Here is a 26,933-nt window from a genome sequence, read left to right on the forward strand (position 1 = left end):
ATGGAACTGCAGCAGCCATGCTTGCAGGAGGTAAAGTTGGGTAGGGACCGAAGAATTCTTTGGTGTCATCAACCTGGGAGAATGGAACATAAATTTTAGAAGTTTAATCAGACCTACCAGATTCTGTTTCCTTAGTGCAAGCTTTTCTTTGTCTGAAGTGAGAGCTTTTCAGTGATATAAGTGGGTTGCAGATTTCTTTGAATAATTCAGGGTAGGGCATCAGCAACATCTTTGGGCAACCTATTCCAGAGTCTTGCCACCCTCCTAGTAAAGAATTTCTTCCTGTATATAATCTAAATCTTTCCTCTTCTAGCTTAAAACTAAACCTCTTGTCCTATCACTATAGGCCCTGCTAAAAAGGGGCCTATAAAGAGTTAAAAGGGGTTAAAAACCCCTTAAGTATTAAAAGGTAGCAGTAAGGCTTCCTTTGACCCTTCTCTTCTTCAGGCTGAAAAACCCCAACTCTCTCAGCTTTTCTGTATAGGAGAGGTCTTCCAGCCCTCTAACCATTTTCATGGCCCTGTTTTGGATTTGTTCCAATGGAACCATGTCTTGTGTTGTGGATGCCACAGCTGCACACAGCACTCCAGGTGGGGGTCTCAGATAGCAGAGCAGATCACCTCCCTTGACCTGATGGCCAAGCTTCTTTTTATGCATCTCTCCCCAAGTCACTTTCCACTGTTGGGGTTTTTTTTCCCCTCATTTATCTCCCTTAGTGGTAAAGGTCCTGTAAATGCATAGTTAACTTGCAGCATCAGTGCTCAGTATTGTCAAACACAAGTTTCAGTGTGTTCATCCGTGTCAGACACAAAGCTAGAGATGGACAACCAGATTTCCAGCTTCATGGTAGCTGAAGATGCAGTCCATATTGTGGGAGGTGAGAGTCACATGCTGTTTCCCAGTAATGCAGAGGCAAAGCTGACTAGCTGTAATCACTTCATTTCCATAGTATATTTTGTGTTCTTTCTGACTGCAAGCTGAACATTAGTCAAATGTCTTAACAGGTGGAAGCTAGAAGTTGTAGCTTTTCCATTTGGTGTTTAATTTGAGGGACAAATAGTAACATTTCTTTCAGTCTTTCTTATTGTGTGACATCTTCAGAATTGCTCTGTAACTTAAATGAAGAATCTTGTAGTTTTCCTGAGAAACAGAATGTCAGATTTTTTTCTGTAGGGATGTTTATAGGTATGATCAAATCCTTTCCAGTGTCTCAGGTATTTTTGTTTACATCAATCTTGGTTCTTCTTTTTGTAAATTTTTTTCCTTTGTTACCTTTTCCCAGTATTTTGCAGTAGACGGACTGAAGGGCTGTTGAGAGCGATGTATTTTTAATAAATGCTGCATTTTGCATGAAAGTCCATGTGTTTAAATTTATTCTTTAAAATACACATTTTGGGATTAGTTTTTAATGCATAGAGTAGGTTTTGTGGCCTAAGCAAAGTTTGATCTTTATGATTAGGAAATCCTGAAGCTTGCTGTTCCCCCCAAATGAACCTGGTGTTTTGAAGAACTGTTGGAAGATGTAGGAATAAAAAAAGTCTGATCACTATAGCTGCTGCAGCAAATAATTTACTTTCAAAATTTCACTTGCTGACATATTGCAGAATCCAAAGAAACTGGTTACCTTTGCAGGTCTTGCAGAAGAACTCATCTCTTTCTTCTTAATAGCTTTTAAGAATACTTAAATTTTGCTGGGTTTGTTGCATTATTATATACTACTTAGTAACTTTCTATTTTGGAGCATACACTGACTTGATGTATCAAATCAGATATATTCATGGGTGGTGTTTGCTGATAGATTAACTACTCATCACTTCCATGTGCTGTTGATCAATAGCTCTCAATTTGAGGATAGGCAGAACAAGAAGCAACTGCTATACAAAATCTGTAAACATAAGAACCAGAACAAGACAGCCAGTGCATTTCTAAAAACCATCACTGGGTTTCCAGATATTTTGGATCTCAGAAGGCCATGTTCCTCTAAGCTCTTCCTCTGTTCCTGTTGATCTTGATGATGATATCTTACGATACCCAGGTATAACAAGAGCTTGAGTCTTCTCTTCTTTTTCTGGTTTTAGGTAGGAATTAATTTATACATTCATAAGTGAGCATACTGGGCAGGATCCATTGGTCAAGTAGTTAGAAGCATGGAAGGAGGGCATTAGTGGCTAATGCCACATCTAAAGTAACCTAGATGTCTGTTGTGGTCTCAGAGATGGTGGTGTTTTGTGACAGAGCTGTAAGTTTGGCTGCTGGTGTTCCCTGTTCAACGTGCACCACCCTCCTATGTGGCAGTGGTGGTGGGGGTGGTCTGTATCTGAGTCAGAATGTGCTGCAGGTTACTGCTTTTAGCATTTGCACCAGCCTGGCTGAGGGCCTGTTACCTTCTTGGTATCTAGTTAGTGGATGGCCCCTTCTCCCAGCCCCCTTCAGTGGCATATGTAAATAAAAAATGCTTCAGTATTTCAAACGAAGGACTTAAAACATCTTTAATAAAAATGAAGAGAATTCATGTCGAAATGATCACATGCAGATTTCCGCAGTGTTTACACTCCCAGTTTGAAATACTCTATACGTCTATTTATTTAATCTGAAACATTGAATTAACTCTTAAATTGTGTTGTATCTTGTCCTACAGCTAGTCTGAAGGGCACTCAGGATGAATTAAACAAGAAAGCACTTCAGACTTTGGAGAGGTGAGTAGGAATCTTGCAGATGCTTGTATTGTGTATTTTTTGCATGAATTCAGAAAAATTGTTCTTTTTATGTTTCTTTTTCCTCTGTGTAAGGCTTCCTTGCTGGAAAGTTTGAAAACAGTTCATTAGATTTCAGCAGTAGTCTGTCAAAACCATTTTTGTGATGGCTAAATGCAGTGATTATTTGATTGAATATCCAAGGTAAGAGTACTGCTCTGCCACCTTACAGAAATAACCTTAGCCCCAAATTAGCTGCAGTGAGATCTACAGTGCTGGGAGATGCAGCTTCCTCACATCATGCCAGCTGGCAAACGTGGAAAGCTAATTTTGTCTCAATTCCTGTGTGAAGCAGGCTTAAAATCCTATTTCCGTCATGGTGGGAAAGTGCCTTTGCCATCAGGGTGTAGGCAGCTGTGGGGTGACCTGGCACCACTGCACCTAGGGGAGAGGATAATTGCTGTCCTAATGAGTGTTTATGTGAGCTGTTGTTGGAAGAAGAGGGTACAAAACATGCACCACTCACCTCTCCTTCATCCCTGTATTTTGTGGGGGGAACAGATACAATGGCTCCACCCTGGAAGCAACTGTGAATTATGCTCTTGTGCAGCTACACTTGAGACCTCAAGTACAACTGCTTGAGTTAATACTCTTTTTTGTCCATTCTGTGGGGTAGAGAGGTGAGGTGTGAGCTTCCTGACTCTGTTATGATTAAGTTACACCACCCAAAATACACTGGGTGGTGTTCAGGCAGTTATTTACACTTGTACAATTATATTTACAATTTACAACCTACTGTAAATGTAGATGCCTACAGACTACAAATGGCAACTAAATGGAAGCTTGTATGGTCTATGTCTTGGGCTGAAATATCTAATTGTGAGTGAGTTGTGGTCATAATTACAGAAGTGAAGAAAATTTGAGATCTCTGGTATCCCAAGGTACAGGTTTAGCAAGTTGAACAAAGTTAATGGATCTCAGCTGTTTTGCTGATGCTGAACAAGGAGCCTAACATGTTTGTCTTAAAACTGGTTTTGTAGTGAGTGCAAGAGCTGAAACCACAGATACAATTCTGGATATTTACTTTATGGAAATCTGAGAGAGAATTTTTAAAAGCCATTTGTTCATTCACTGTTTGGATCAGGAGTGTACTTTTAAGTTCAGCAAGTTTCTGGACTCCAGCGTAGTACGTTAACTAGTGACAAATTTTAAGGAACTGTGGTGCTGCACTGCTTTTAAACTTTTTTTTTTTTAATCCTTTGACCTTTCCCATTGGCTTTGGCTTGTTTCATGGTAGCTTAACTCTAGCTAGGAGGCAGACAAGCTTCTAGCCAAACATTAGTTACTCAAACCGCAGCCAACAGGAATGTGACAGTGAGCTGATTACTAGTGTTTTTCTAAATGCCTAAGTTTGGTTTCTTATCTTTTTTTACCTTCCTTGTTTTTCACCTCCTTTTGAAGAACATGTATGATCTCTCAGGCCATGGTTTGGCCTGCAGTCATCTTTGTAAGGGGCCTTTTCAGCTGGAAGATTGCATCAAATGTTTTCTAATTCCTTCTGAGGAAAATAAGCAGTAAAGTGACAATTCTTTGTTTCTTTCCAAAAGCACCATTAATCTCATCTGCTATATTCTTGTGAACTTTCCCATGTTATTTATTGCTGGAGAGGCTACTGAAGGTTTTGCAAGAGACGTTTTGTAAAGAGGTGGCTCACCCTGTCTAACACCTTAGGACAAAGCTGGGTTCTAACTTGTGAAGTTTTGTTGTTGCTTGCAATTTTTGGGGGTTTTTTTTGTTTGTTTGTTTCGTTGGGGTTTTGTGGCTGTTTGGGTATTTTTTTTTTTGTTTGTTTCTTGAAGTGGAAGGAGAAATTAGTGACTTGCCTGTACTGATTGCACCTTGATGTCTTTGGCATTGCTTCAGAACATGAGTGCCACCTTGACTTCTAAAGTTACAGGACACATTCAGTCCGTAGTAAATTAATTTGTTCTAGAGACACTAGTTATAAAAATCAGCTTCAACATACTCTTGCTCACAGGCCAAGATGGCGTTTGAAAAGTGACTGCCATTAAAATGGTGTGTGGTTTGTTCCCTGAAGTAATTCTTTTATTGTTATTTGTTTATTATTAGCAAATCAATAGTTTTGGCATGGGTTTTAGCCACCAGTGTTGTCAGCCTGTCATTTCTCCCTCATAAGGACATTAATTGTACTCACTTTGGGCCTGGCAATGCAGGTGCAGGTTTCCCTGGTGTCCTGGAACGCAGCCCAGAAAGAGGTCAGGAATGTTAATTGGCTATGAGGGACCTTCCTCTTCCCCATTTCTCCCATGTGAAATGACTTCCCTGTGCTGCAGAGCTATGAGTGAGCTCTGTGAGTCAGAAGGGGAGAATCCACTGGTTCCTGGACTGGGCTGCCAGATGGCATGAGCTGGTGCCCCACCTTTCCTCCTAGGTTGGGTTCCTCAAGACACTATTGCATCATTGCCTTGGTTAATGGCTTCTCCACAGGCTACCAAATTCAGGCTGCAATTTCGTGCCTGGCATAGTCTGAGAGGGGACAGTTCTGCCCAGGTTGTCCGTCCCTTGTTGCCTGCTTTGCACAAGACTTCGTTGAGGGCCTGCAAATATGGTTCTGGAGACACTGCAGCCTTCACTAGCCAGGGCTTCCCTTCACTGCAGTGCCCGCTGCCTGCTATGGACTGGAAGGTAATATCTCAGAGCCCAGGCTTGAGAAGTAAGGGCCTTGGGTTTGGTCCAGGCGCAGTTCCTGTCATCAAATCATTCCTCCCTCAGTGTCCCTTTCCAAATTAGGAGTCTACTGTCAAAAGTTAAACTAGAAGCTGCAGGGTAGAGAATGTGTTGTGTGTTTGAGCACCAGGTTGTCACAGGCTCCGCATCTTTGGTCCTGTACATGCTCAGAGTGACTACTTTTTTCAGTGCTAACCTAACCCTCTCTTAATGTTTGAAAAGTGGCAGTATAGGAACAAGTTAGACAGCTATATCCATCACCTAAATTACTTAAAATAATGCTTTGATGGGTTTGTTATGAGCTCAGAGCTACTTTTTCCATATTAGTTATCCAAGTTCCAAAATATTAGGTGGCATTTAATAAAGGAGCATGTAAGTTGTATAACATCCTGGCAGCTGTGTTTCTCATACTTGTTCCTGGGATTCTGGCTTAGCCAGGCCAGCACTGTTCTGCTTTTTGTCTAGTTTCAGTGTGCTCCCCCATTACTGGACTAGTTTTCTGTGGGGGAAGACTGGGTTTTGTTCTGTGCTTTTGTGACTCATGGTGAAGGAGTTCTGCAAAGTGCAATCTAACAGTCACTTTTCTTTTTGTATTGTGTTGTCGTCCTTAAAGAGCACGTGACTTGGCCCCCGATGATCACCAAATCATCCTCTACCTGTCACTGCAGCTGGCTCTTGTCAGACAGGTATGTGAAATAATTGGAAATCACGGAGTCATGGGAGGGTGGAAGGACAGCCCAGTTGAACAAGACCCAGGCTCGCTAAACAGGGTCCCTTCCTTCCTGCATTGTAACCGGTAACAAGCAATCAGAATATGTTTATGTAAAATATTTTTTCTTACTCCAAAACTAATAATTCTGTAGCACGTGGAATGGCCTTCCCTAGCGAGTGGGTTCAGCTCTAAGCCCCGAGCAGTCTTGGAGCACCCATGTGTGTGTGGGATGAGCGAGGTGTGTTTATTCCTGTTCCCCGGGTGTCACGCTGTGTCCTGCTCCAGAGGCTCTCCCGTTACTGCCCCACTCCGTCTCATGCCAGATCGTGCTCCCCGCGCTGGGATTGCTTTATTCCATACTTGGGCACGTTTGACGTTCGGCTTTGACGAGTGTTGGAGCTCTGCAGCGAGTGGGATTAGTTGGCATTTGAATGCTGCTGCAGGTGTTAACTCATAAAAATGAAGCTGATCAGAAAATGCTCTGCATTGCCTTTCAGAAAAAAACCCCAAACCACTTGCGCTGTGCTTTATTTTTCTGCCCCTTTTTCTTAAAATTGGGGTGTTTTATTTCTCTCTCCTTTCTGTTTCAAAGCTTAAATCTTTATTGGAGCGGCTTTTGTTTTTTAAATACCTCTCTAGCTAGATTTGAAATTTCATCATTGGAGTTTCTTTCTTTGGCAGGCCTTCTGTTGCTGCAGTTTTCTCTCCTTAGTCTCCACTGCAGAGTTGAACAGTTGGGTCTTTCTTACTTTCCTGAGCTAATTAGGGGAGCTGTGTGTTCATTAGGTTAAACTAATTGTTCCAAGAGAGCACCCTCTTGATAATGTCACTTTTGTAACCCTTTCATAATGAGAGCAGTGTGCTGTGAGCCTGCAATAAGAAAGGATAATTAAAATGGCTTATTTAACTTTCTCATCTGCCTGCTGGCTGCTTTATGATGCAGTTTGCTCAGGGTCTTTCATTAAAAAACACCCAGCTACCCTTCTTTCTCTCATAGCTTTTGCCTCATAGGGAGACTGTCTGATCTGCTGCCTCTTCTGCTTCTTGCCATGAGTAAAAACATTACAGCTTTTCAGCTGCTATCCTGAAAAATAAAATCAAGATTTTTGTGGTCATTGGTTTTGTTTTCATGGTTACTGGCATTTTAAGTCATTACCCTTTCTTTTTCTCTGGTTGTAGCCTGTCTTTCCAGTGTTGTTTCATCTGTCTTATTTCTTCATTTCCCTTCTCTCCTGTTCTTTCCATTCAGTCTCTTGTCCCCATGCTCACTTTCCTCTTTGTCTAGTTCACCTGTGTGTTCTCATCCTTGATGTTCTACCAGTCGCCTCTGCTCCCACAGCTGTATGATCTCAGTGTATTATGTAGTGTCAGCCTGACCCCTGCAATGGTGCTCCTGCTCTTCTCCCATCAAGTGAGATATAAATCTTTAACGCATGCTTGGACAGAGACGAGATACCTGAGACATCTTTATTTTTAGACTGCTGTAAAATATCCTACTCTTCTTTTGCCAGTTTACTTAATGATAAACATTTGGTAATGCATTTTTAATATCCTTAATTATTTAAAGTATCTAATATATTCTCTTTCTGATTAACTGGAAGATAAATGATACCTTTTTTGATAGATTGCATTAACTATTGAACATCATAGTTAGGGCTTTCATCAGGCAATGCTATAATACTGATAAATCAGGCCTTTTCTACATAGTAGGTTACAATATAATACCTGAATGTTTTTCTCAGCAAATAGGCCTTTTTGTTTCCATGGTCAGAGTCGATAAATGAGGTAACTGTACCCAGCACTGAAAAATATAGGTATCAGCTTGCATAGATAAGAGAGTGTTTTCATGGAACAAAGCAAGAGAGGCAGCTGACCAGTGGAGTGCCAAGCAAAGCTGGAGCAATTCATCTTCCTTGGAAGGTTGTAAAATATTTCCAATGGCACTTGTCTCTGTCACCACTGGGCAAGGGAAAGGGGAAATGGAAAAACATAAGCATCCCTCTGACTTGAGATGAGGATGTGACAAGAAGAGGAATGGTTATAAAAGGCTCATGCAGGGTTGGCAGTTGAAACCACCAGCAACCAAGATAAAAAACACCGATGATGAGCTTTATGTGTGCGCCTGTGTCTTAAAGACCACGGGAGTCACTGGGAAGACTTGGAGGGTCTGCAATAGCCCCAGAGTGTTTTAGTGCATTTTTCAGCCAAATACAGAGTACAAGAACCTGTTCTGTAAGGAGGGTCTCAGTCTGGTTCCCCCCCCCGAGTTGCAGTGCCAGGAGGCCAAGGTCAGTATCTGCTGCAGTGGATATCTCCACCTGCAGCGCCTGGCTGGCAGCCGGCCGAGCTGAGCGACAAATGAGACTTGTAGCTCCCGACTCCCAGCGGCTGGTTCAGCTGCTTCTCCTGTTTCTGTGGTAACAGCATTTGGATCAGCAAAAACAAGGTAGAATGAACACTTTAAAGCTCACTGATTTTAATGCATTGCCTTGTTTTTTAGCAGACCGGTTTCTATGGAAATGACTCTAGAGAGTCAGCAGCACTCTTGTTAATTTTAGGTGTTGATTCCCTTTTTGGGGGGGTGATGGTGTTTGTGACCTTGAATGCCATGTAAATCAGTTTGGATATGTAAAAACAACATATGTAGGCTTCATACCATTTTAATACTTAATAAGCTTTCTTTTCATGAAAATGGGAAGGGAAAGGTGGGTGAGGGTCAGCAGCTGAGCACTGGAAGTCTCACCAATTTCCTGTGGACTTCCAACAGACCTCAAGTTTCCAAGTGGCACTATCCAGAAAACACCTGCTTCCTTCCAGAGTGTCTGGATGTACAGCTAAGATAAACATTATTCTAGAGACCAGAGAAAGTATTTTACCTGCTTTCCCTGGTTTTTATTTTGGTTTCAAGAAGGAGAGACTGCTGTCTCTGCCCCAGGAGAGGAGCTCTTTTAGGAGGTATCAAGAGGTGCTTCTTTCAGTGACTGCTTGGATGTAGGTATTTCTGGCCTGTCTTTTTCCCAGACCAGCTACTGCCTCCTCTGCTGAACAGCAACATGCTGCTTTTCTGCCTACGTCCTAGCCTAGATTGTTCTGGTGATCAAGAGTGGCTTGTAGGAAGAGCTAAGTAATAACCCACTGATGTATCTAAGCCTGCTTTCCTGAGGTTCTGGTGGACTGTAGCAAGTCTGTTTTCAATGAAAGCTCTTGCCAGTCAGTAAAACTTTCTCCTTCCCATGCTATAAAAAGAGATGGAGTGGGTAGGTTTAATGGTTAATTAAGTGTAACTGTCAACTGATGTGAAATTACAAGGCCTGAAAATTCCTCTTAAGAGTTCCTGTTTCATTTACCATTTAAAATATCCAAGTGCGTTCTACTGTTAGGAAGTATTTTTTACACTCATTCTGTTTTCCTTTTTATACCTATAATTGTGACATACCAGCATTGTTTTTAAAGAAACATATAGCATTATTGAAATAAATCCAATTATATAAGAGGCAGCCTAAACAATCCATACTGTGGCATTATTTTGGTAATGCTGCAAGATGCTATTTCTGGCCTACTGCAGCATCTTTGCTTCCTAATCAGTGCAATGTGAAGATACCTGTGTGCCATACAAAACATGTGATATATTTGTTAACAGAATGAGAAATCAGGGAACTGTAACTTCTTCTAATTGCAGGCCCCACTTGAACTTGCAGTCCAGCTGAAATAGGATTATTTTAAAGTTCAGTACTTGGAGGGAATGTTTAAGTGGCAGCCTGTCTCTGATAAAGCCCTGATGTTTCAGGGTGCCATCTGCGGTGCCCGCTTCCATCTTTCTCAAATTATATAGTTACTTAAATAAAAATACATCTTTCAAAAGAAGTTTGCGTTGACTGCTGCCAGATATCTTGCTTTTGTTGATCTAGAAATTTAGTTTGTATTTCATTGCATCTGGTCTGTTGTAGGTTGTTGTTTCACATAATGCTTTCTGTGAAGGCATGGAGTTCATATTATTTTTGTCCACTGTTTCTAATTATGCAGCAGTACCGTGGAGGCTGTACAGTTGTGTTACAGGACTAAGGAATCTTTTTGGACCCGAGTTAATAAATTAGCTACCAGGGAAGCATTATTAATTTTCAAAACCAGCCATTGCCTGTGACTCTGATGGTACTAGAGGGAAGCACTGAAATGAGATGTAACCACTGCAGGCCCCATGCTACAGAACAGAATTACTTTAGGTGACATCTCTTTCAGCAGTATGTGGCTGCCTGTCCAGCAGACACAGGTTTGCAGGAGTGATCACAACTCCCTTTTTTGCAGCTTTATTTCATGTGTGTTGCAACAGAGAGCTTGCATGGCAGGTCTCTGTTAGGGCTATGGACCTACCTGCAGTTTGATCCTAAGTCACTTGGCAACACACAAAGCAAAGTCTCAGTGTACACATTCACATGCGAGTAAGGTCAAGTACCGCTACAATTTTGAAGTCCCCCAGTAAAGGCAGTAGTTGCAAGGATTATTCTTTGTCTGATTTATACTAGCCAGTTAGGATCCCATTCCCAAGTCTTAATCATAGAATAGTTTGAAGAGGACCTTTAGAGATCACCCAGTTCAATCCCTGCTCAAAGCAGGATCAGCTGGAACAGGTTGCTCCAAGTCTCCTCCACTTGTTTGGTTTGCAGGTTTTCTTTTTCTTCTAATGAATTTTTGTATTTTCTGTATGAATACTTGTGTAGTCTGAGACAGAAAAACGGGAAAAAATAGAAGGGGTTTTTAGCCCTGAGTGCAAGAAATCTTGACAGCAGCTTTGTTTTAGCACATCAAATCTATATACCTCTGGTATATCTACTGATGAACTTTGTGGACAGGCAGGTCTGGGCTCACCAGTGTCTCATCCTGCCTCCAAGTTGTCTTGTCATTGCTAGAATTTTTACATTGTATGAAAATGTGTTCTAGTAAGCTGCTGAGGGAACATGGGTGATTTAAGCCAACATGTTTACCTTTGCAGTAGGCTCTAATAACACATGTGGTTAAAGTAGCTCCACTGACAAGCAGTAATTCATTAAAGCTGAGCACTCAGTCATATATCCCAACCTGAATCCAAGCCAGGACATTCAGCAGTTTTGATGCTGCAGGCTAGATGCCAGTTTGGGGTTATGTCTGGAGCAGTCACACTGATTTCCAGGCTTGCATGGAGTCACCAGTAATAGAGTAGTTAAGTACCATGGCTCGTGCGTGCACAGCGAGAGAGAAATGTCACTTGGACATTAGGATGAAGTTGTCCTGTGAACAGAATATACACTGCTCCCAGAAGCACACCTAGATCTAGATAATCAACAACCTCTGTTGTAGCTGCAGGCAGTGTAATTGTTGCTTTCCTTAGTTATGTTCTACTTGTTTTTGTGAGAGATCTGTGGAGGCGGTGGGAATTTGACACTGGTGGTATGCCAGGGTAGAAGAATGTCTGCAAAGCTTTGCTAGGTGGGAAGTTCTCATAGTAGGAAAGAAGGAACTACATTCTCCATCCATTAAGAGAAGGAGCAGGAAAGCATACCTGAGAAAAAGAAATTTATACACTTTTATGTTTTGTTTTCTGCAGATTTCCAGAGCCACAGACATGAAATAATTTATGTAACAGTAATTTCAGACACTAGAGAATTTTAAAGAAAATCCTCTGCATAAAACATACTGCTAAACAAACAAAAGAAAATCTGCTAAGAAGTTCTCTTTTGAACAGTACACTTAAATAATGTACTGGATCACAAAGAGCATGTGATATACTTGCATTCATTATGGGTGTTAAGTTTTCTGCCAAGTGATACTTGGTTCTAATAACATGCTGCTGCTGTGACTGTCAGGACTGCTCTTTACGTCACTGCTGGAAAATATATTTCTTTTTCTGACAGCATTTTAAATCTTGACTCTTTTACCCTTGAACGTTCAAACTTAATTTTTATGTTCGTGATCCAAATCATGAAAGGCTTTGTACAGCCATTATGAGAGACAAAATGCAGCAGAGGTGTGTAATGCTCACCCCCAGGTGAAGAGCCAGCCACCCATCCTAGAAAATGGGGCTGAGAATTGGGCCTCTGTAGTGGATCTGTTTACAGCATTGAATCACCATGCCAAAGGAAGAGGGGGTTGATTGGATCAGGTCTGCTGCTCTTGTTTATAAGCAGTGATTTAGTAATGCTGCAGACTTCTTTCTCTAGAATGTGTGGGTTTTTTTGAAGCAGTGCAGTCTGTTAATTTTGGCAGACTGTTCTGATAGTAGAAGGTGCCTAAGTAGAACTTCTTCAGAATTTCTAATTACTCTATTTGTTCTTATTTCTGAGGTATAATGTAGGACTGAAACAGTAATGTGTTCTCTTGTTATTTCCACCCCATCTCCTTCTAGATTTCAGATGCTATAGACCATCTTCAAGAGGCCCTGCAACTGTGCAAAGATGACATGAATTCACTTCATCTACTGGCCCTCCTCTTTTCAGCTCAGAAGCACTATCAGCATGCACTGGATGTTATCAACATGGCTGTCGTTGAATACCCAGAAAGCTTTAGGTAAAAGTTGTTACCTGGTGCCATATACCCAGTCAGCAGTGAACTGCTCACTAGCTCTGTTGCTCTCAGTTACACACAAGGAGCCTGTTAAATCATGTGTGTTACAGGTGTGTCACCCTCCTCCTGGAGAAGGTATTCTTTTACTTTGTCTTCATGGTCTTTCTGTAATCCTTACTCTTGCTTGGTTTTCCAGTATTTGTCTTTCTGTTTTGTGCTGATGGCGTTGTTTCCCATACATCTCCCTGGAGTTTTTTGTATTTCACTTTAGATGTGGAGAAAGAAGCGTGAGACAACCATGACAATGTCTGTATCACAATTTTATATTTGGTAACTTCGTGGTTGAAAACAAACAGATTTTTCTTGCATTGACCATTGTTTTGATGCTCATCTATGACACAGTTGGCTGCAATATCACAGCTGGGGAAAAAGATCAGCTGAAAATCACAAGCTGTGATAATGTATAGCTGAGAGGAAGGGTGGTTTGCCTGCCTAGGAGTAAGTTTGAATCAGCACAGACTTCCTGGAGCCAAAGGCTTCTACTGTTCTATGTTTGACTCAGACCTTCATCCATCTGAGGGAGGCAAATTGAATTCCATGCAATTTACTGTCATGACCTTTCAAAACAATGAATTTGTCTGTTCTGTGCAAAAATTAAAGCTACTGTAATAGTCTCTGGTGATTTCATACTAGCTGAGTTTCTCAGCCAAACTGCAGAAAATCCTGTTGCATTGCTGGAAGACCAACTTCCATTCAGAATTGCCTGTACTTAAATGGTGTTCTAAACCTGTGCATCATTGTCTGTAGATAGCCTGCATTCTCAATAGCAAGAGGGAGCAGCCTCCACAGGTTTAGTCCAGCAGCTGCGTGGAATATTGTCTAAACAGAGCAAAGGAAGGTCAGAGGAAGATCGAGGCTGTCTAAATGCTTTAGAATGCTTGAATGCTTTAGGATCTTTTAGAATTATGGTGCCATGTCAACACATAATGTTTTTATTGCAAGCTGCATGTTGCCATTTAAAATAGCTTTTCTGCCTGTGTTTTTGAGGTCAATTACTTTGTGTATGTGAGGAGCTAAGACTGTCAGTGCACATCTTTGAGAATGAAGAGGAAATTAGTAATGGAAACGCTATTAAAATGATGCCAATGTCTCTTCAGAGTGTGAACATAGGTATGACTGAAGCAGGAAATAGCCCAGTGGCTGCTGAATTGTATTTTAGGGTTTTAATGTAATAAACATAGTAAAAAACCCTCATACAGTCAAAGGTCACATTGTACAGTCGAAGATCTGATTTTGAAAGTCTGTTGAAAGCTACAAAAACACCTAAAGATACACAAGACAGCAGTGACAGAGGAAGAGGTTGTTTATGTCAGAAGAAGAGTGTTTGCCTTGTCTGATTGACCAAGTGATGACCCATCATGTCCTGGATCTTTCCCCCAGCAGTTACTGATTATTTATGTTTCAGGGAGGACAAAGCATACAAAGCATTATATGCAAAGCAGCTTGGAGGACTGCTGGGTGGGTTCCTTTGTGCTGTCTGGTAATCTGATTTCCCCAAAGCTGAGAAGAATATTATCTCTTGTGTTTCTGTGAGTGCAAATCTCTGTGTGCACAAAGACTTTTGCTGAGGAGTAGCAGAATAGGTTGTTTTTGATAGAAACCACTGGTGTTGATAGTGAAGGCCCAGGTTCGTGCTTGCTCCTAGACACAGCCTTGCTGAAGTGTGTTCCTTGGAAAGGGCCCCTCTTTGCTCCTTGCATGCACAGGGCTGTGTGACACGGCTGACACTGAGACTCAATCACAGGTACACATAGATGGAGGAGTAGGGGCTGGCTTCTTGCCTCTGCCATGTGACTACCCTGTCTCCATGTGGGTCTTTCTCTAAACCAGCCAGCAAATAACTCATGAGTGAGGGAATGGAGAAAGAATGTCAGAGTTGCAAGGCAAGAAAGAAGAAAAGCTTAAAAGAGTAGAATTAAAAAAGTGTTTCTGGAAAAAGGAATTGGAATTCAATAAGGAGGGGAAAAGCAAGAGTAACAGTGTACGTCTTTGGTTTGTACAAATTTGAAAAAATTCTAGGCTTTCTAGTGCAGTTTATGCTAGAAAGGCTTTACTGCTTTGTAAAAGCTCTTTGAAGGGACAAAGACCTGATGCTATTGTGTATCTCCAGTTGCTACTGCCTTACAGAAAAATGCTAATAAATTTTACTACTGTATGGAATGACTACAAGATGTTTCATGTAAATAGTGTAGGCAAGTTCAACTGCCTGATTTTAAAGCCGTATTTAAAAGTGGTTGATTATTTTTCCCCACTTCACATTTATATGAACCGAGCAACTGTGTAATGTGGTGCCTGGGGGCTCCCTTCCTAATGACGTCTCTTTTTGGAAGCACGGTTTGATGGCATGTATCAAGAAAAGATGATGAAAGCTGTATTAAAGGACCTTAGGGCTCTGTAGATGGCAGAGAAAAATCCCAGAAGCATTACCTAGATGTATACCCTAAATAAAAGAAAGCATAAGATACAAAAAATTAAGGACTTAGCTGACCCAACCTACAGCCATCTCATACTGTTTCATTGGTCTTTGTATGTAATTAAGATGAGTTAGTTCCTGCTTTTTTTGTTTTTATATTAAATTATCTTTCGTTACAAATTTTAAAGAAATTTTTCAGGGTAGTTCACGTAGTTGGTTGGTGGCTGAAGCAGTTGGAAAAAATACACTGCATTGCTAAGCTAACACACAACATCCTTTGGCAACATCCTCATAATAGTGACCCAAATATGTCTGAAAGTGCCCCTTGTTCATGTGTTTAAACATTTACTGCACATTTCTGAGGTTGATGTGGTGCACAGGGAGGAGGGATGTGAAACGTAGGCACTGAATACAGCGAGAGATGCAGTGGTTTGGACTGAGCTGTTGAAGAGGACCTGGATATCCAGAAGGCACAAAATGAACTTAGGAAGATGACTTCTTGAAAGGTGGCATATAGTAACAAATCCATTACATTACCATCAGTGAATGACTGACTGAATTTGAACACTTGAAGGTACTGTCAAGCAATGACAGAGGAAGACTTCATAAAGGAAGGATGAGAGCCAGCTATGCTGAACACACTGCATGCTGCAGGGAGCCAGAAGAAATACACTGTCATGCCATGACTATAAAATATAGAAATAGCAACCTTTACATGGAAGGTATCATCTGAAAAATTGCTGACATCTGTGGGGTGAGACTGCCCAGGATTAAACTTAGTGATTTTACATCCTGTCGATGACGGTATGCTTTTAAAAGAAGCGAATGAATGCAGTACCAACAGTTGGCTTTGGTATATAATTTTGAAAGGACTGGCTTCAGCACATTTGGGTAAGAAGATTCCTGTCAGCATCAAGTGTGTCCCGTCCAGGTCAGTAATGCTAATCGTAAGCCTTTCTGACAATGGATTCCTCTGCTTTTTTTCCAGCTCAAAGGCCAGCCTTTTGGTCAGCGTTCTAGCTGAGTCTGGCAGCGATTACCTCTGCAGGCTTGTCTCAGGGAAGAAATAATGTTAGTGACCACTCCTTTGCCCTTCAGGTGATCTTCTTAAAATAATTCATTGTTTATTTAGAAAGAATTTCACTTTTTTAAAGTCTGTGTCCACACCTCACAATGTTCCGTGCAGAAGTCCCGTGGGTCTAGCAGGCTGCAGAATCCACCACAGAGCCTAACATGCTCCTTTATTTTCAGCTGGTAATATTTCTTCCTTCCAGTTTTGCTTGTGTGTCTTTGCCTTCCTGATTCAGCCACTCTTCCAAACACTGTTTTTGGTCTCTGGTGATCTTTTAGCTCTTGATTGGTTAGCTTCCAGCATTGGAAAAAAAATTAAAATCTATACCAAGTATAAAGTTGGAAATAGTATATAAATTTTTTGGATACTCTGTTGCTCCCAGACTGCTTATCCAAACCTATTCTGTTGTTCACCAGGTAGTTTTCTGTCTCCTGGATGGCTCCCCATTAAGTTAGAAGAACAATACAATCCTCTGGCATAACATGTCGCATCATCTAATTGCTGCCCAATGTGATGGTGAATATTTTGTTAAATGATTGTGTCTCTGTAGCAATTCTGCATGTTGCACAGGAGTTGTAAGTCTCTTAAATGAACAAATCCTAATATTCCTTCTCTTTCTAGACTATAAGTAACTGTTGCTCCCAGAATCTGTAAACTAGTTATAAAGAGAAATAACAAAACTTTTGGGAAGCACTGCTGTTCTACACATAAAGACTCAAAAAGAAACAGGTGGGTTGGTGTTTTGGAGCAATGTAGCTGTCAAATGCAGGTGCTTTTGTTCTACAGAAAGCTATCACAAAAGTAATTACTGTAAATGTAGCGAAAAAAAGCTCAGAAGGCCAAGAAATATTAAATGGGTATCCTGGAGAGTGTTTATAAAAAAGGAAGTAAATTTTGCTTGGGGAATTGTGTGTGTTGTCTTGGTGGTGTTCTAGAAGAAATGGTTTTTTTGCTACAGCCAACCCTCAAAATATAAAGTCCTCTTCAAGATTAGAAGTGGCTTACTGACAGAAAATGTCCTTGACTTCATCACTGCTATATTAATTTCATTAAGGACATATGAAGTAATCATCTGGCAAGATTTGTCATAGTCTGTTACAGACTTACTGTGGGGAGAGCTATTCTGTGGAATATAAGCAATGTCTTTTACCAGGTGCTTCCATTTGCCTCAAAAAAACCCCCAACCCTGATGTAAAATCAGGATCTCAAAATGCAGGATTAAACTGGCATTTCCAATTTGAATTCTCTTTCCATTGCTTGTCAAGCTCTTTCTTGTGTGTTGAAAGTAAACAACTCGTGCCTTCTTTGAGCTGTATCTTTATGGGCACTGGTAGAGTCCTCCAGTATTGTTGACAGCAGTAAAATAGATCTGTGTTCTTGCCTGTACTCTTCATGGAGAGCATGGGGTCAGTTGTCCCTCAGTCGATGGTTTGCCCACCTTTGTGTTATGGCTGATCTGCACTACCACTGTTAAGTGAAGGTAGCTGTGCCTCCTTCCCCTCCCACCTCAGCCCCAGGTATTACAGCTGTGCACACCCTGGAATGGTTTTACCACTTTTCTCATGGAAGTGGTGGTGGCCTCTTGGCTGTAGAGAATCAGATCAGCCCATTTACACGATTCCAGCTCATCATTAGGCAGGAGGCAAGGAAGTCAGTACATCTTGGTGAGAGAAGAGCTTGTTAGAATTATCAGAATGCTGTTTTGTTTGAGTTCCTCAAGGGTGTAAGATCTAAAGCAAGGATGGATTAATATTTTGGCTGTAGCATTTGATCATGCTAGACAACTTTTATAAATAGGATGTTCAAAACTCTTAAGGGTGGAGCTTTTGTAAGATGACTTCTTGTAATGGTGCGTTCACACCCTGGCTGGTGAGAGTGACCCAAAAATGATTTTATTTCTTTATTGACACCCCAGACAGTAATACAAAGTAATAAAAAATGGAAGAATGTGCTTGAGTGATATAACAGTACTGTGCTACAAGAATATAAAATGTGTTAGGCTTCTGTGATTCACTAAAGCAAGTGAGATGTGGAGATGGAAGGGTTGAGCTGGGGTTTTTGCTGTAGTAACCACAAATGTTTGCTTCTGGTTTTATAGAACTAACCTAAAACAACCTTGGCGATATATTGCAATAATCGGGACTATACTATGTAGAGCTAGTAATGACGTTGAGTATTTGTATGGCAAATAGATGAAGGAAAAGCTTTAAGGTAGTCTCCTGACTTTTACTAAAGGTAACACAGATGCTTAAAGCTTAAAAAAGTTTAGTAATCCAAGGGTGCTTTTTTCTGGTTTGGATTTATTTCCAAGCTTCTGGCACTGCCCTCCCCACCCCATGATAAAGAACCAAAATGAATTCTTGAGTTACAGTATCCAAGATTGGATTCCTCTTTTGACAGGTTCAAATTGACATATGCATGCTTCTCTAAGGATCACCATCTGTGATCTAGGACAAAAATTCAGCAGGTGAGCATGTAGACTTCTATCCACTAGCTTAATGCAGTGGGAAGAAATACCCCCCTAGATAATGTCTGTTTGTGCCAGGAATGGATTTGTGTTAGTGTACGTATGGACCCCTCTTAAAATTACAGGGGTGTACTCAAAGGTAACTGGGGGGAATGCCATTCCCTCGTAGCACAGGGTTCAGTATCTGAATAAAAGGAGTTAAATGGAGCTTAGAAAGGAAACCTACTGCAGACTAATTTTCTCAGTCTGGTATGAAAAGAAGGAACAGATACGCACTTTTCCAGCCTTAACAGCAATAGTTCAAATCTTTCCTCTGGATGAAAAGTCAATTTTATTTCATAATAATTTTTTTCTCTAGTGTCTGAGTAAATGGCTACTGCCTCCATGCATTTAAGACCTTTGTAGTGAGCAGCAGTGCTTCTAGATGTTTGTTTTGGCATTGGAGAGGTAATGTTATGCAAATACACAGACTTAAGAAATTTAAGAATAAATTCAAAAATGCAGGACTAGCATGGCTCATTTGAGTTACCAGCCACAGGTTCTGTGCTTCAGAGCTCTGTATATCTGCCTCACCAATGAGTTAGTACCCCCAACACACACTTTGCTCCCTACTAAGGGCCTTTTTCTTTTGAACAGCTGCAGCATGTTCTGCTTTATATTCAAAGGAAGCCTTTAGGAGCCCTGACTGTCTACGCTGGATGCCAGAGTATATTGAAAAATAGCATGTGTGTATTATCTGGGCAGCAGAGTCATTGTCTGTAGGAACTTCTAGAAATGGAGTTTAGCCACAGTATGTGCATGTAGGGGTTATCCAGGGTGAGAAGGGACTTAGTGATTGAGATCCCTGTGCTTTCACCAGGTGGTTTTGCGACCTCCAAAAGTAATGGAGATCCCAAGGAGAACCTAAGGCATGCTTGCTGCCTGGAAATCTAAAAGAGAACCAAGGTAGAAAAGTAGTGTTGGTGTGGGAAGCCCAGCTCTAAACTTTCCCCTCCTGCTGTGGGGCTACCCAGGTGTTCAGTGGGGCTGAATGGGGTGCCAGCTTTTATTAGCAGCTTCAGACAGTGATTCTGCTGGAAAACAAGGTTTTGGAGCCTTCCTGAAGTCCTTCAAGGCGTTCTCCGTATATGGATAAAGGAGAAAACAAAATACCCTGCTTGTCTTTGTTTTTCATTGCTTCACATCTGGTGAAGGTGAAGGCTGTGGAAAGTCTGCTGTCAAACATACAGATACAATAATCTGAAATTGTTTCCTGAGGCTCTCAGAAACTGATTACCAGGGAAGTATAGGAGAATATTTTCTGAAATTTCTGAGACCTTTAAAAAGTCTAAAATGCAGGGATGATCAAGAGTCATGTTTTTGGTTGGGAATTGATTTTTGAGAATAAAAATCAGGATTCACTGAGAATTACTGTTGATAATACTCGCTGGAAAACAGATCCTGAAATATGGAGAGGCATGGATGTTAAGCTTAGCAAATTGCTTTTCAGTGCAGGAAGTGACTTTCCAAGAAGTCTGCAGTACAGTCAAGCTATGTTGTCTTGAGATGAGTAGAGTATAATGCTCCAATCGCTCAGTGAAAGGGTTGGCTTTTTTCTTTCCAGCTGGAAATTTCAGACTTGAATGACTTCTACTCTAAGGTCCTAGGAGTATTTATTTATCTAATGAGAAGAGCACAAAATGTTTTGATTTGTATTTTCTTCAAAAAGAAGAGGGAGGGGAATTTATTCAGATGTTCTGAAGAACTCACCAGGGAACACAAAGCAAGTATGGTAATTTTTCAGCCACAGATGTGGTTTTTACCTCCTGAAAACAGGGAAAGCCCTTGCTCTTTGCTGGCTTGGAAATACTTGCAGTAATTGGCAATAATTGCACCTTAGATGGTAAATCAGCTTCTGTTGCCATTGTCATTAATTTCTGCAGAACCAAATATGTTAGCAGGCACACTCATACTGTTTGATATTAGTCACTGTTCATGTTACTTAATATTTTAGTCTCTGTTAGTAAAGGAAAGATAATGATGAATGGAGATGTTATCATGGAGAGAGATTGTAACCTAGAAGTTCTGTGTTACCAACATGTCTTGGAAAATATCCTGACATATTTCATATTATGCTAACATTTTTACAGCATGAAACAGATAATATGGATAATTTTCATTTTCTCTATTCAATTTTACCTTGACTTGAAGCTTTCTGTTATGTATTAGTTCAGCATTAAATTTGTCATAAGGCTGTATTTTAGGAGGAAGAGGGAATATCAGGGTGGAATGCTAAACGGCCTAATCAAGCACCACAGTCATTAGCAGAGTTTTTTCCTACATACACCAACAGAAAATTCAATCCAGAATGATGCAAGTATGACATAGAATTGTGTTTCTGAGCACTGTGGCTGTACGTGTGAACTGCTGGAAATGAATGCAGTGACCTCTATTCCGTATGTCTCTATCAGCTGGAGGAGTGGCAGGAGGTTGATACCTAGCACCTCAAATCAAGTTCATACCAGTAAGCAGTTGAACTGAAATTCATAGTGAATAGACTCCTGGACATTTTTTAATAATTTTTTTTTTTATTTTATTTTTTCCTTCTCCTGCAATCTGGCCATTTGCCTTTACTTTCTGGGTGCTTGTGATGACTTGAGATGATTCTGTAGTTTTTCTTATATTTTTTCAGGACAAGGTCAATGTCTTTCCAGTGTTGGTAGGGTATGTAGAGCAGTGGGGGTCTGAAGCCAGCTGGGAATATACATGTCCCTGCAGTCTGCATAATGAACAGAAGAGATGACCAGTTGGCAAGGAACTGTGTTGCTGAATGGAGGAGGAAACCCTGCCTCCTGCCCCATGAGTTTCATCAGTCAGTCATTTTGTATGATTCTCCAAAATGCAGGCACTTTGTGTTGGGAAGGAGAAGGAAAAATTCTTTGCTTGGCATTTCAGTAATGTTTAAGTGTGCAACAGTGCACAGTAGGAAAGACATAAGCCAGCATGAAACAAAGGGATACAGTACGGCTGTGAGGATCATCTTTAAAGTCTTCTCCAGCCCTGCAGAGACCTCTGCAGCAGAAGTGCTTTGAGAGGCCAGCGTGATTGCAAAATGGCACTTGAGGAGAAGGACATGCAGTGTCTCCCACCCCCAGGTGCAGGTGCCAGGGACTGTGGCCCCACCAGGAGGAGTGGTGGCACTCCCTGCCAGACGAGGGTGCAGAAACGACAGATGGGCACTGAGTAGCCTGAATCTTTGAGCTGAATCTGTGAGGCAGCTGTTAAGAATGAGAACTTGCAATAGCTTAAAAAAGCTGCAGCAGAGGTATCAGTAAGAACCAGATTTCTCCGATGGCAGGGCGGCCTGGAAAAGGGGCAGGGATGCAGCACCACAGCAGGCAGAGCGCTGGCGGTAACTAGCGCTGCGTAGCAGGCAGGGACTCAGAGCGGCAGCGCCAGGGGTTTTCCTGGCCCGCACAGAGTAGTCTCCACGGCTTAGATGTCCCATGTACTGCGTTCAAACAAAGCTGCCACGAGTGTGCACCTCAGGAAGCCGCTGGTAGGTGGCGTCGGGCCAGTGCTCGTTGAGGGTAGTTCATGCTGCTGCCATCCAGCTGTGCTGATCTCACCCCTGGAGGATTTTTAATCTATGTGGGATTGCTTTAATCTGTGCTCTTCCTATGTCTTTGGAAGGAATGGCTCCTGAGAGGAGGAGCATTGAGTCGTTCTCTGCCTTTGAGCCACCCTCTGTAGTGTTGTTCCGTAGTAGAATTTGTTCAAAGCTGTGTACGCAGTAATATTGGGAGTTTATTGTTTGGAAGGATTTGTGGTTTGTTTGGTTTTCTTTGCATCCAGAGTGCTTGTGTGAATTAATGCTTCTTCATATACAGTTATATGTAAAAGTCAGGATTCATATCCTAAATTATCTTTCAATGAAAAACATTCTTGTGAAACTAAACTGGATGGTACATTTTCTTGTTTATTGCTCTGCTGTTAAAGCAGATGGAAATGTCTGGAGTCTCCTTTGTTGCCAGGGGTATAAACTATGTCCCATCTTAATCAAGAGGCTGCACATTGTCAGTTTGGAAATGCCAACTGAAACAAGGTTTTTGTTTTTCAAGTCCACTTAAGGAAAAAAAAGATTCAATATATATGGGCTCTTTGGAGCCTTCACACCAGATTATTTTCAAATATATTAGGGATTGAAGCCTGCTCTACTAGCAACCCTGGAATTATGTGGCTTCTTTTTCTGTGGCAACCAGCAATTGCCTACTGCTTCACTGGTAGCAGGGGCGTGGTCCTGTGCAAGATGCCTGTGGGGAAGAGGAAGGGAGATCTGTGGGATAATGATGTCCAAGCTTGTGTCATGCACCGTCTGGTTTTGCAGGGCAGGAAAACCTGCATTTTAAAGTCTGTGGTCTTTGGTGTTATTTCCCTTCTCCATACTGCCCTAGACAGGGTGTATTTCTTAGTTTTGGCAGGCAGATTTTCTCCCACATATATAAGACTGCTTTCGAGCAAAGCCCCATTACATTTCTTCCAATTAGGGGAAAAAAGAAAGAAAAAGCAATATGCATCTGGATCAAACCATTGTTTTAAAAGGTTTGTCTGATACACAGAGAAAGGATGACAGCAAAGCAAGCTTGACTTAAGGCTTACCCTTTCACTTAATTTTTGGGGTGATTTAGGAACAAACGCGTTAAACTTCTGCAATGTTAGTTTATTATTTAGGCCTGTGATGATACTGTGAAGGACAGTATCTAAATAAGCTGCTGCAGGGGGATTTTATTCAGCTCATTAGCTGTGATAGCAACACTGAAAAGTGTACAGGGAATTCTAGTACAGATTTTTGATGTTCTAGAGGTCAGTCTAGTCTTAAAAGAAAAAATAACTTCTTCACATGCCTCACTGGCTCAAAACATGCCTAATCCTTGCAAGGTTTTTTTTCATTGATGTTCATCAGTTATTAATTTAGGCTTTCGTCATCTCTCCACCTGTATCTCCAGCAAACTTCTAATGCAAAAACTGTATTTTAGATATGGCAATATCTACTTCTGATCTCATTGCCTAATTGGCCTCTGCACATGGCAGAGCCAGTGTCTTGTTTTATATGGTTTAGCAACTTGCACCCTGAACCTGGAAATTCTGGACATCAACAATATTGTAGCTGAACAATCATTTATTTCTTCTCTAACACAGTCTAAGCCACAGTACAGTGTAAAGTTGCAGTGCCACAAACTGATAGAAGCAGTACTCACAAATGATGTATTTCAGCAGGTACTCATTATTTGCCTACATGGACAAAGCCATTAGTCTGGGATTAGTTGCCAGACACACAAGGGACAGAAATCATGGTTTTAGGTGTCACTGCGAGCACTGTTATTACAGGGAAGAACCGATGAAGCAATTCTGTATCCAAACAGTACCTTAAGGAAATCGTGTTTCTTACAGGGTAGGGCAGATTTGCTCTTAAGCACTTATGAGGCTGTAATAAGCTGTAAGACTGGTTGCAGTTAATGTCAGAGCTGAAAAAAAAAAGTGTTGCTCAGTCATTAAGGACAAAGCCCTGTAGAGGTTCTCACAAATGAATGAATAAATTCGAAATGCTTCCTCTGATGTGTGAACTCTGAAATTAACACCACACTAAGAATAGTACAGGGTGTCAGCACTGAGGGCGGAAGGGAAAGAGAAGATACTCTCTTCCAGTCTCCTGTAGCATTCAAATTGCTTAAAGCTTAAGCTAAGTAGCATAAATGGCTACATCTGCCATTTCAGAAGTTAACTAAATAGTGCTGTAGTAGAAATATCCCTGATCATTGGCTTGACCCTAACCTTGAGCAGTGCTTGCTGCAGGAAAGCAAGTGTACAAGCGGATGTATTTTCTGACCTTGGCACTTGTTTAGTGCTTATAGGCACTGGCAAGCAGCTTCTGTGTGGGCTGTTGGCCTTTTAAGAAAACGCTTAGTGCCTGGATTTCAAGCTGAAGGGAAGGAAAGCCACGCTGTTTTGCCCTACCCAAGTAGGGGAAAAAAGCACAGCTGAGAATGGTGCAGATGGCCTGAAGCAGACTGGCACATTGTACTGGAGTATCAGCATCAGATGACTACCTTAAAAAGTGAGGTTCTCTCATCTCCCTGTTTTCACTGGGGATCTCATAAGCTGCTTTTCCAAGATTATCCATAATAGCAGTTTGTCTAGCTGAAAATATCCCCCACAAGAACAAGAAGAAAATTATGTGAAACCAGAATATATTAAAGGCCAAGAAAGAGAGCATATTTTTTTTTTTTTCTTACGGATGTTAAACTTCATCAAACTAAGCTTATAAAAATATAATGGAATAAGAAAAATTGTAGTGCTGCAGGATGTGTTTTCTACATGGTGCGCTTCCTGGCTCCAGGCATTTTTTCCCATCAAATTCAATGGTCAGTCAGCAGATTTTATTAAGGTTGATTGCCGGTTTCTCTTGTACCTCACAGCCACTGCTAAGAGCGTTAATTCTCCAGGGAGGAAGTCACTGCTCCCCTTGCACAGTGCACAGTCCATTTAAATTCCCTCACAGTTGTAGTGTGTATCGTGAACAATGTTGATTATGTTTTCAGCACTTAAGTAGTGCTGCTAAACTGCTGCTCAAGAGTGTGCCCTGTTCAGCACAAAAGCATTTTGAGTTCGGGCTTGGAACAGGATTTGCAAAGGGGACTGAGCACAGAGCTGGTACTTTCTGAAGTTTAGGGCTGCAGTTGCGTCGAGGTTTTATATAACAAATACTTCACGCCTTAGTCAGGGCCACTTGTAGTGACAGTAACTATAGTAACAAAACAAAGTTTCTAGCTAGTGAAGGAGTATTTCCAATGAGCAGGACATCAGTTTCTGATCCAGCCCCTGAAATATGCTTATTTATCAGTTTTGTGTGCAATGCTATTTTAATAGCTACTACTGTATTTTCAAACATATTTAGAAATTTTCATTTGTTTGCTTTTGGTGTGGGTTCCCCCCCCCCCCCCCTTTTTCCTAAAACCTATGGAGGTTGCTCCTTTTGCCTTCAAATGGAAATGTTCTAATTATATTCCTGCTTTTTTAACTTGTTTTTCTAAAGAAATGGGGATTATGTAGTTGGGCTTTTTATACCTTGAACACTTTTGGAAATACTGGCTGATTTAAAACAAGTTTTGACAGTGTGTTAGAAGTCCTGAAGATAAGTTTCAGCAAATTTTCTAAAAGCAGCCTGCTGAGTCAAGGCTGGAGGGGGCAGGCAGAGCCGAGCCATGTGGTGCCAGGGTTAGCAGCCGCCAGCGGGGCAGTGGGGACAACACACGGGGACATGGCAGCAGCACTGCCAGGGGGTGGTGGCTCTGGGAGAAGGGATGGCTGGGGGAAACAGAGACAGGTTGCACTGGGGGACAGGTGCAGAGGATGCAAATCTGTAGGAAGTTGCACACCACCTGGGAAAGGACAGTTTGTGGCATTTAAGTGAAGACTATAAATGCATACTGTTTGTTTCTGTGTCTTACCTGCTCATTTGCATGTGTAACAAATCATAGCAGCCTGAGTAAGGAAGGAAAGGAGAGATGCTGCAAGTGGTAATCAGCACATCTTAACAAAACCTGCACGTGTTGGAGGTGAGGTAAAAGGCTGGGGTCTCAGCAGGGCCTGCAGGAATGCACCTCTCTGGAAAACTAGGGAATGGCACTTCTTAGGTGTTCACAGAAATTCTGGCCTGAAAATGACAGTCTGGTTAAATAACAGGAGAAAGAATTTTTTTTTTTAATTAAAAGGTCTTATAAAGCTTCAATGGAGAGCTTTCCTGTTACAAATGGGTGTTTTATGAGGAGCAGAAAGACATTTTTAAAGAGTGTGGCATTTGCTGAAGCAAGCTGAAAACACAGGAATGGCCCCAAAGCTGTGATTGCTTGGACAGTCTGCCTGTGACTTTCCTTATCTGGCTTCATAAATAAGTGCTGGTTTTTTAAAGGGATCCCTAACCCTCTCTTCTGTTGTCTGTGAATTGTCTAAAGTTTGGTGACTTTCTCTTCAAATGGCTCATGAAACACCAATTCACATTATGAGCCTCCAATAAAACTAAATGTGGTACTGCACTGTATTTCCTCCTTCAAGCAACAGCTACTTGCTCCTACTAATTCTCCAGCCATTTGCTGGTAAAGTATTTGGAGCACCAGGCAAGGAAATGGAGCTGAGGAAAATAGAAGGGAAAAGAGTAAAAGAAAGCCAAAAATCTGTTCTCTGGAGTTGAAGGAAGG

General features: G+C 41.3%; 1 protein-coding gene across 7 annotated transcripts in view; it reads left to right on the forward strand.

Annotated features, from left to right (window-relative positions):
• The window catches only part of TTC7A (tetratricopeptide repeat domain 7A), a 172,116-nt gene that overhangs the window by 67,369 nt on the left and 77,814 nt on the right, over positions 1-26,933 (forward strand). For all 7 annotated transcript variants that reach the window (XM_039568241.1, XM_039568242.1, XM_039568243.1 and 4 more), the window contains 3 exons: positions 2,639-2,696; positions 6,055-6,127; positions 12,530-12,690. In XM_039568241.1, the coding sequence (XP_039424175.1) occupies positions 2,639-2,696; positions 6,055-6,127; positions 12,530-12,690 (292 nt within the window). The remainder of the gene's footprint in view (positions 1-2,638; positions 2,697-6,054; positions 6,128-12,529; positions 12,691-26,933) is intronic.

Source organism: Corvus cornix, chromosome 3, assembly GCF_000738735.6.
Source record: "Corvus cornix cornix isolate S_Up_H32 chromosome 3, ASM73873v5, whole genome shotgun sequence".
Classification (NCBI taxonomy): Eukaryota; Metazoa; Chordata; class Aves; order Passeriformes; family Corvidae; genus Corvus; species Corvus cornix.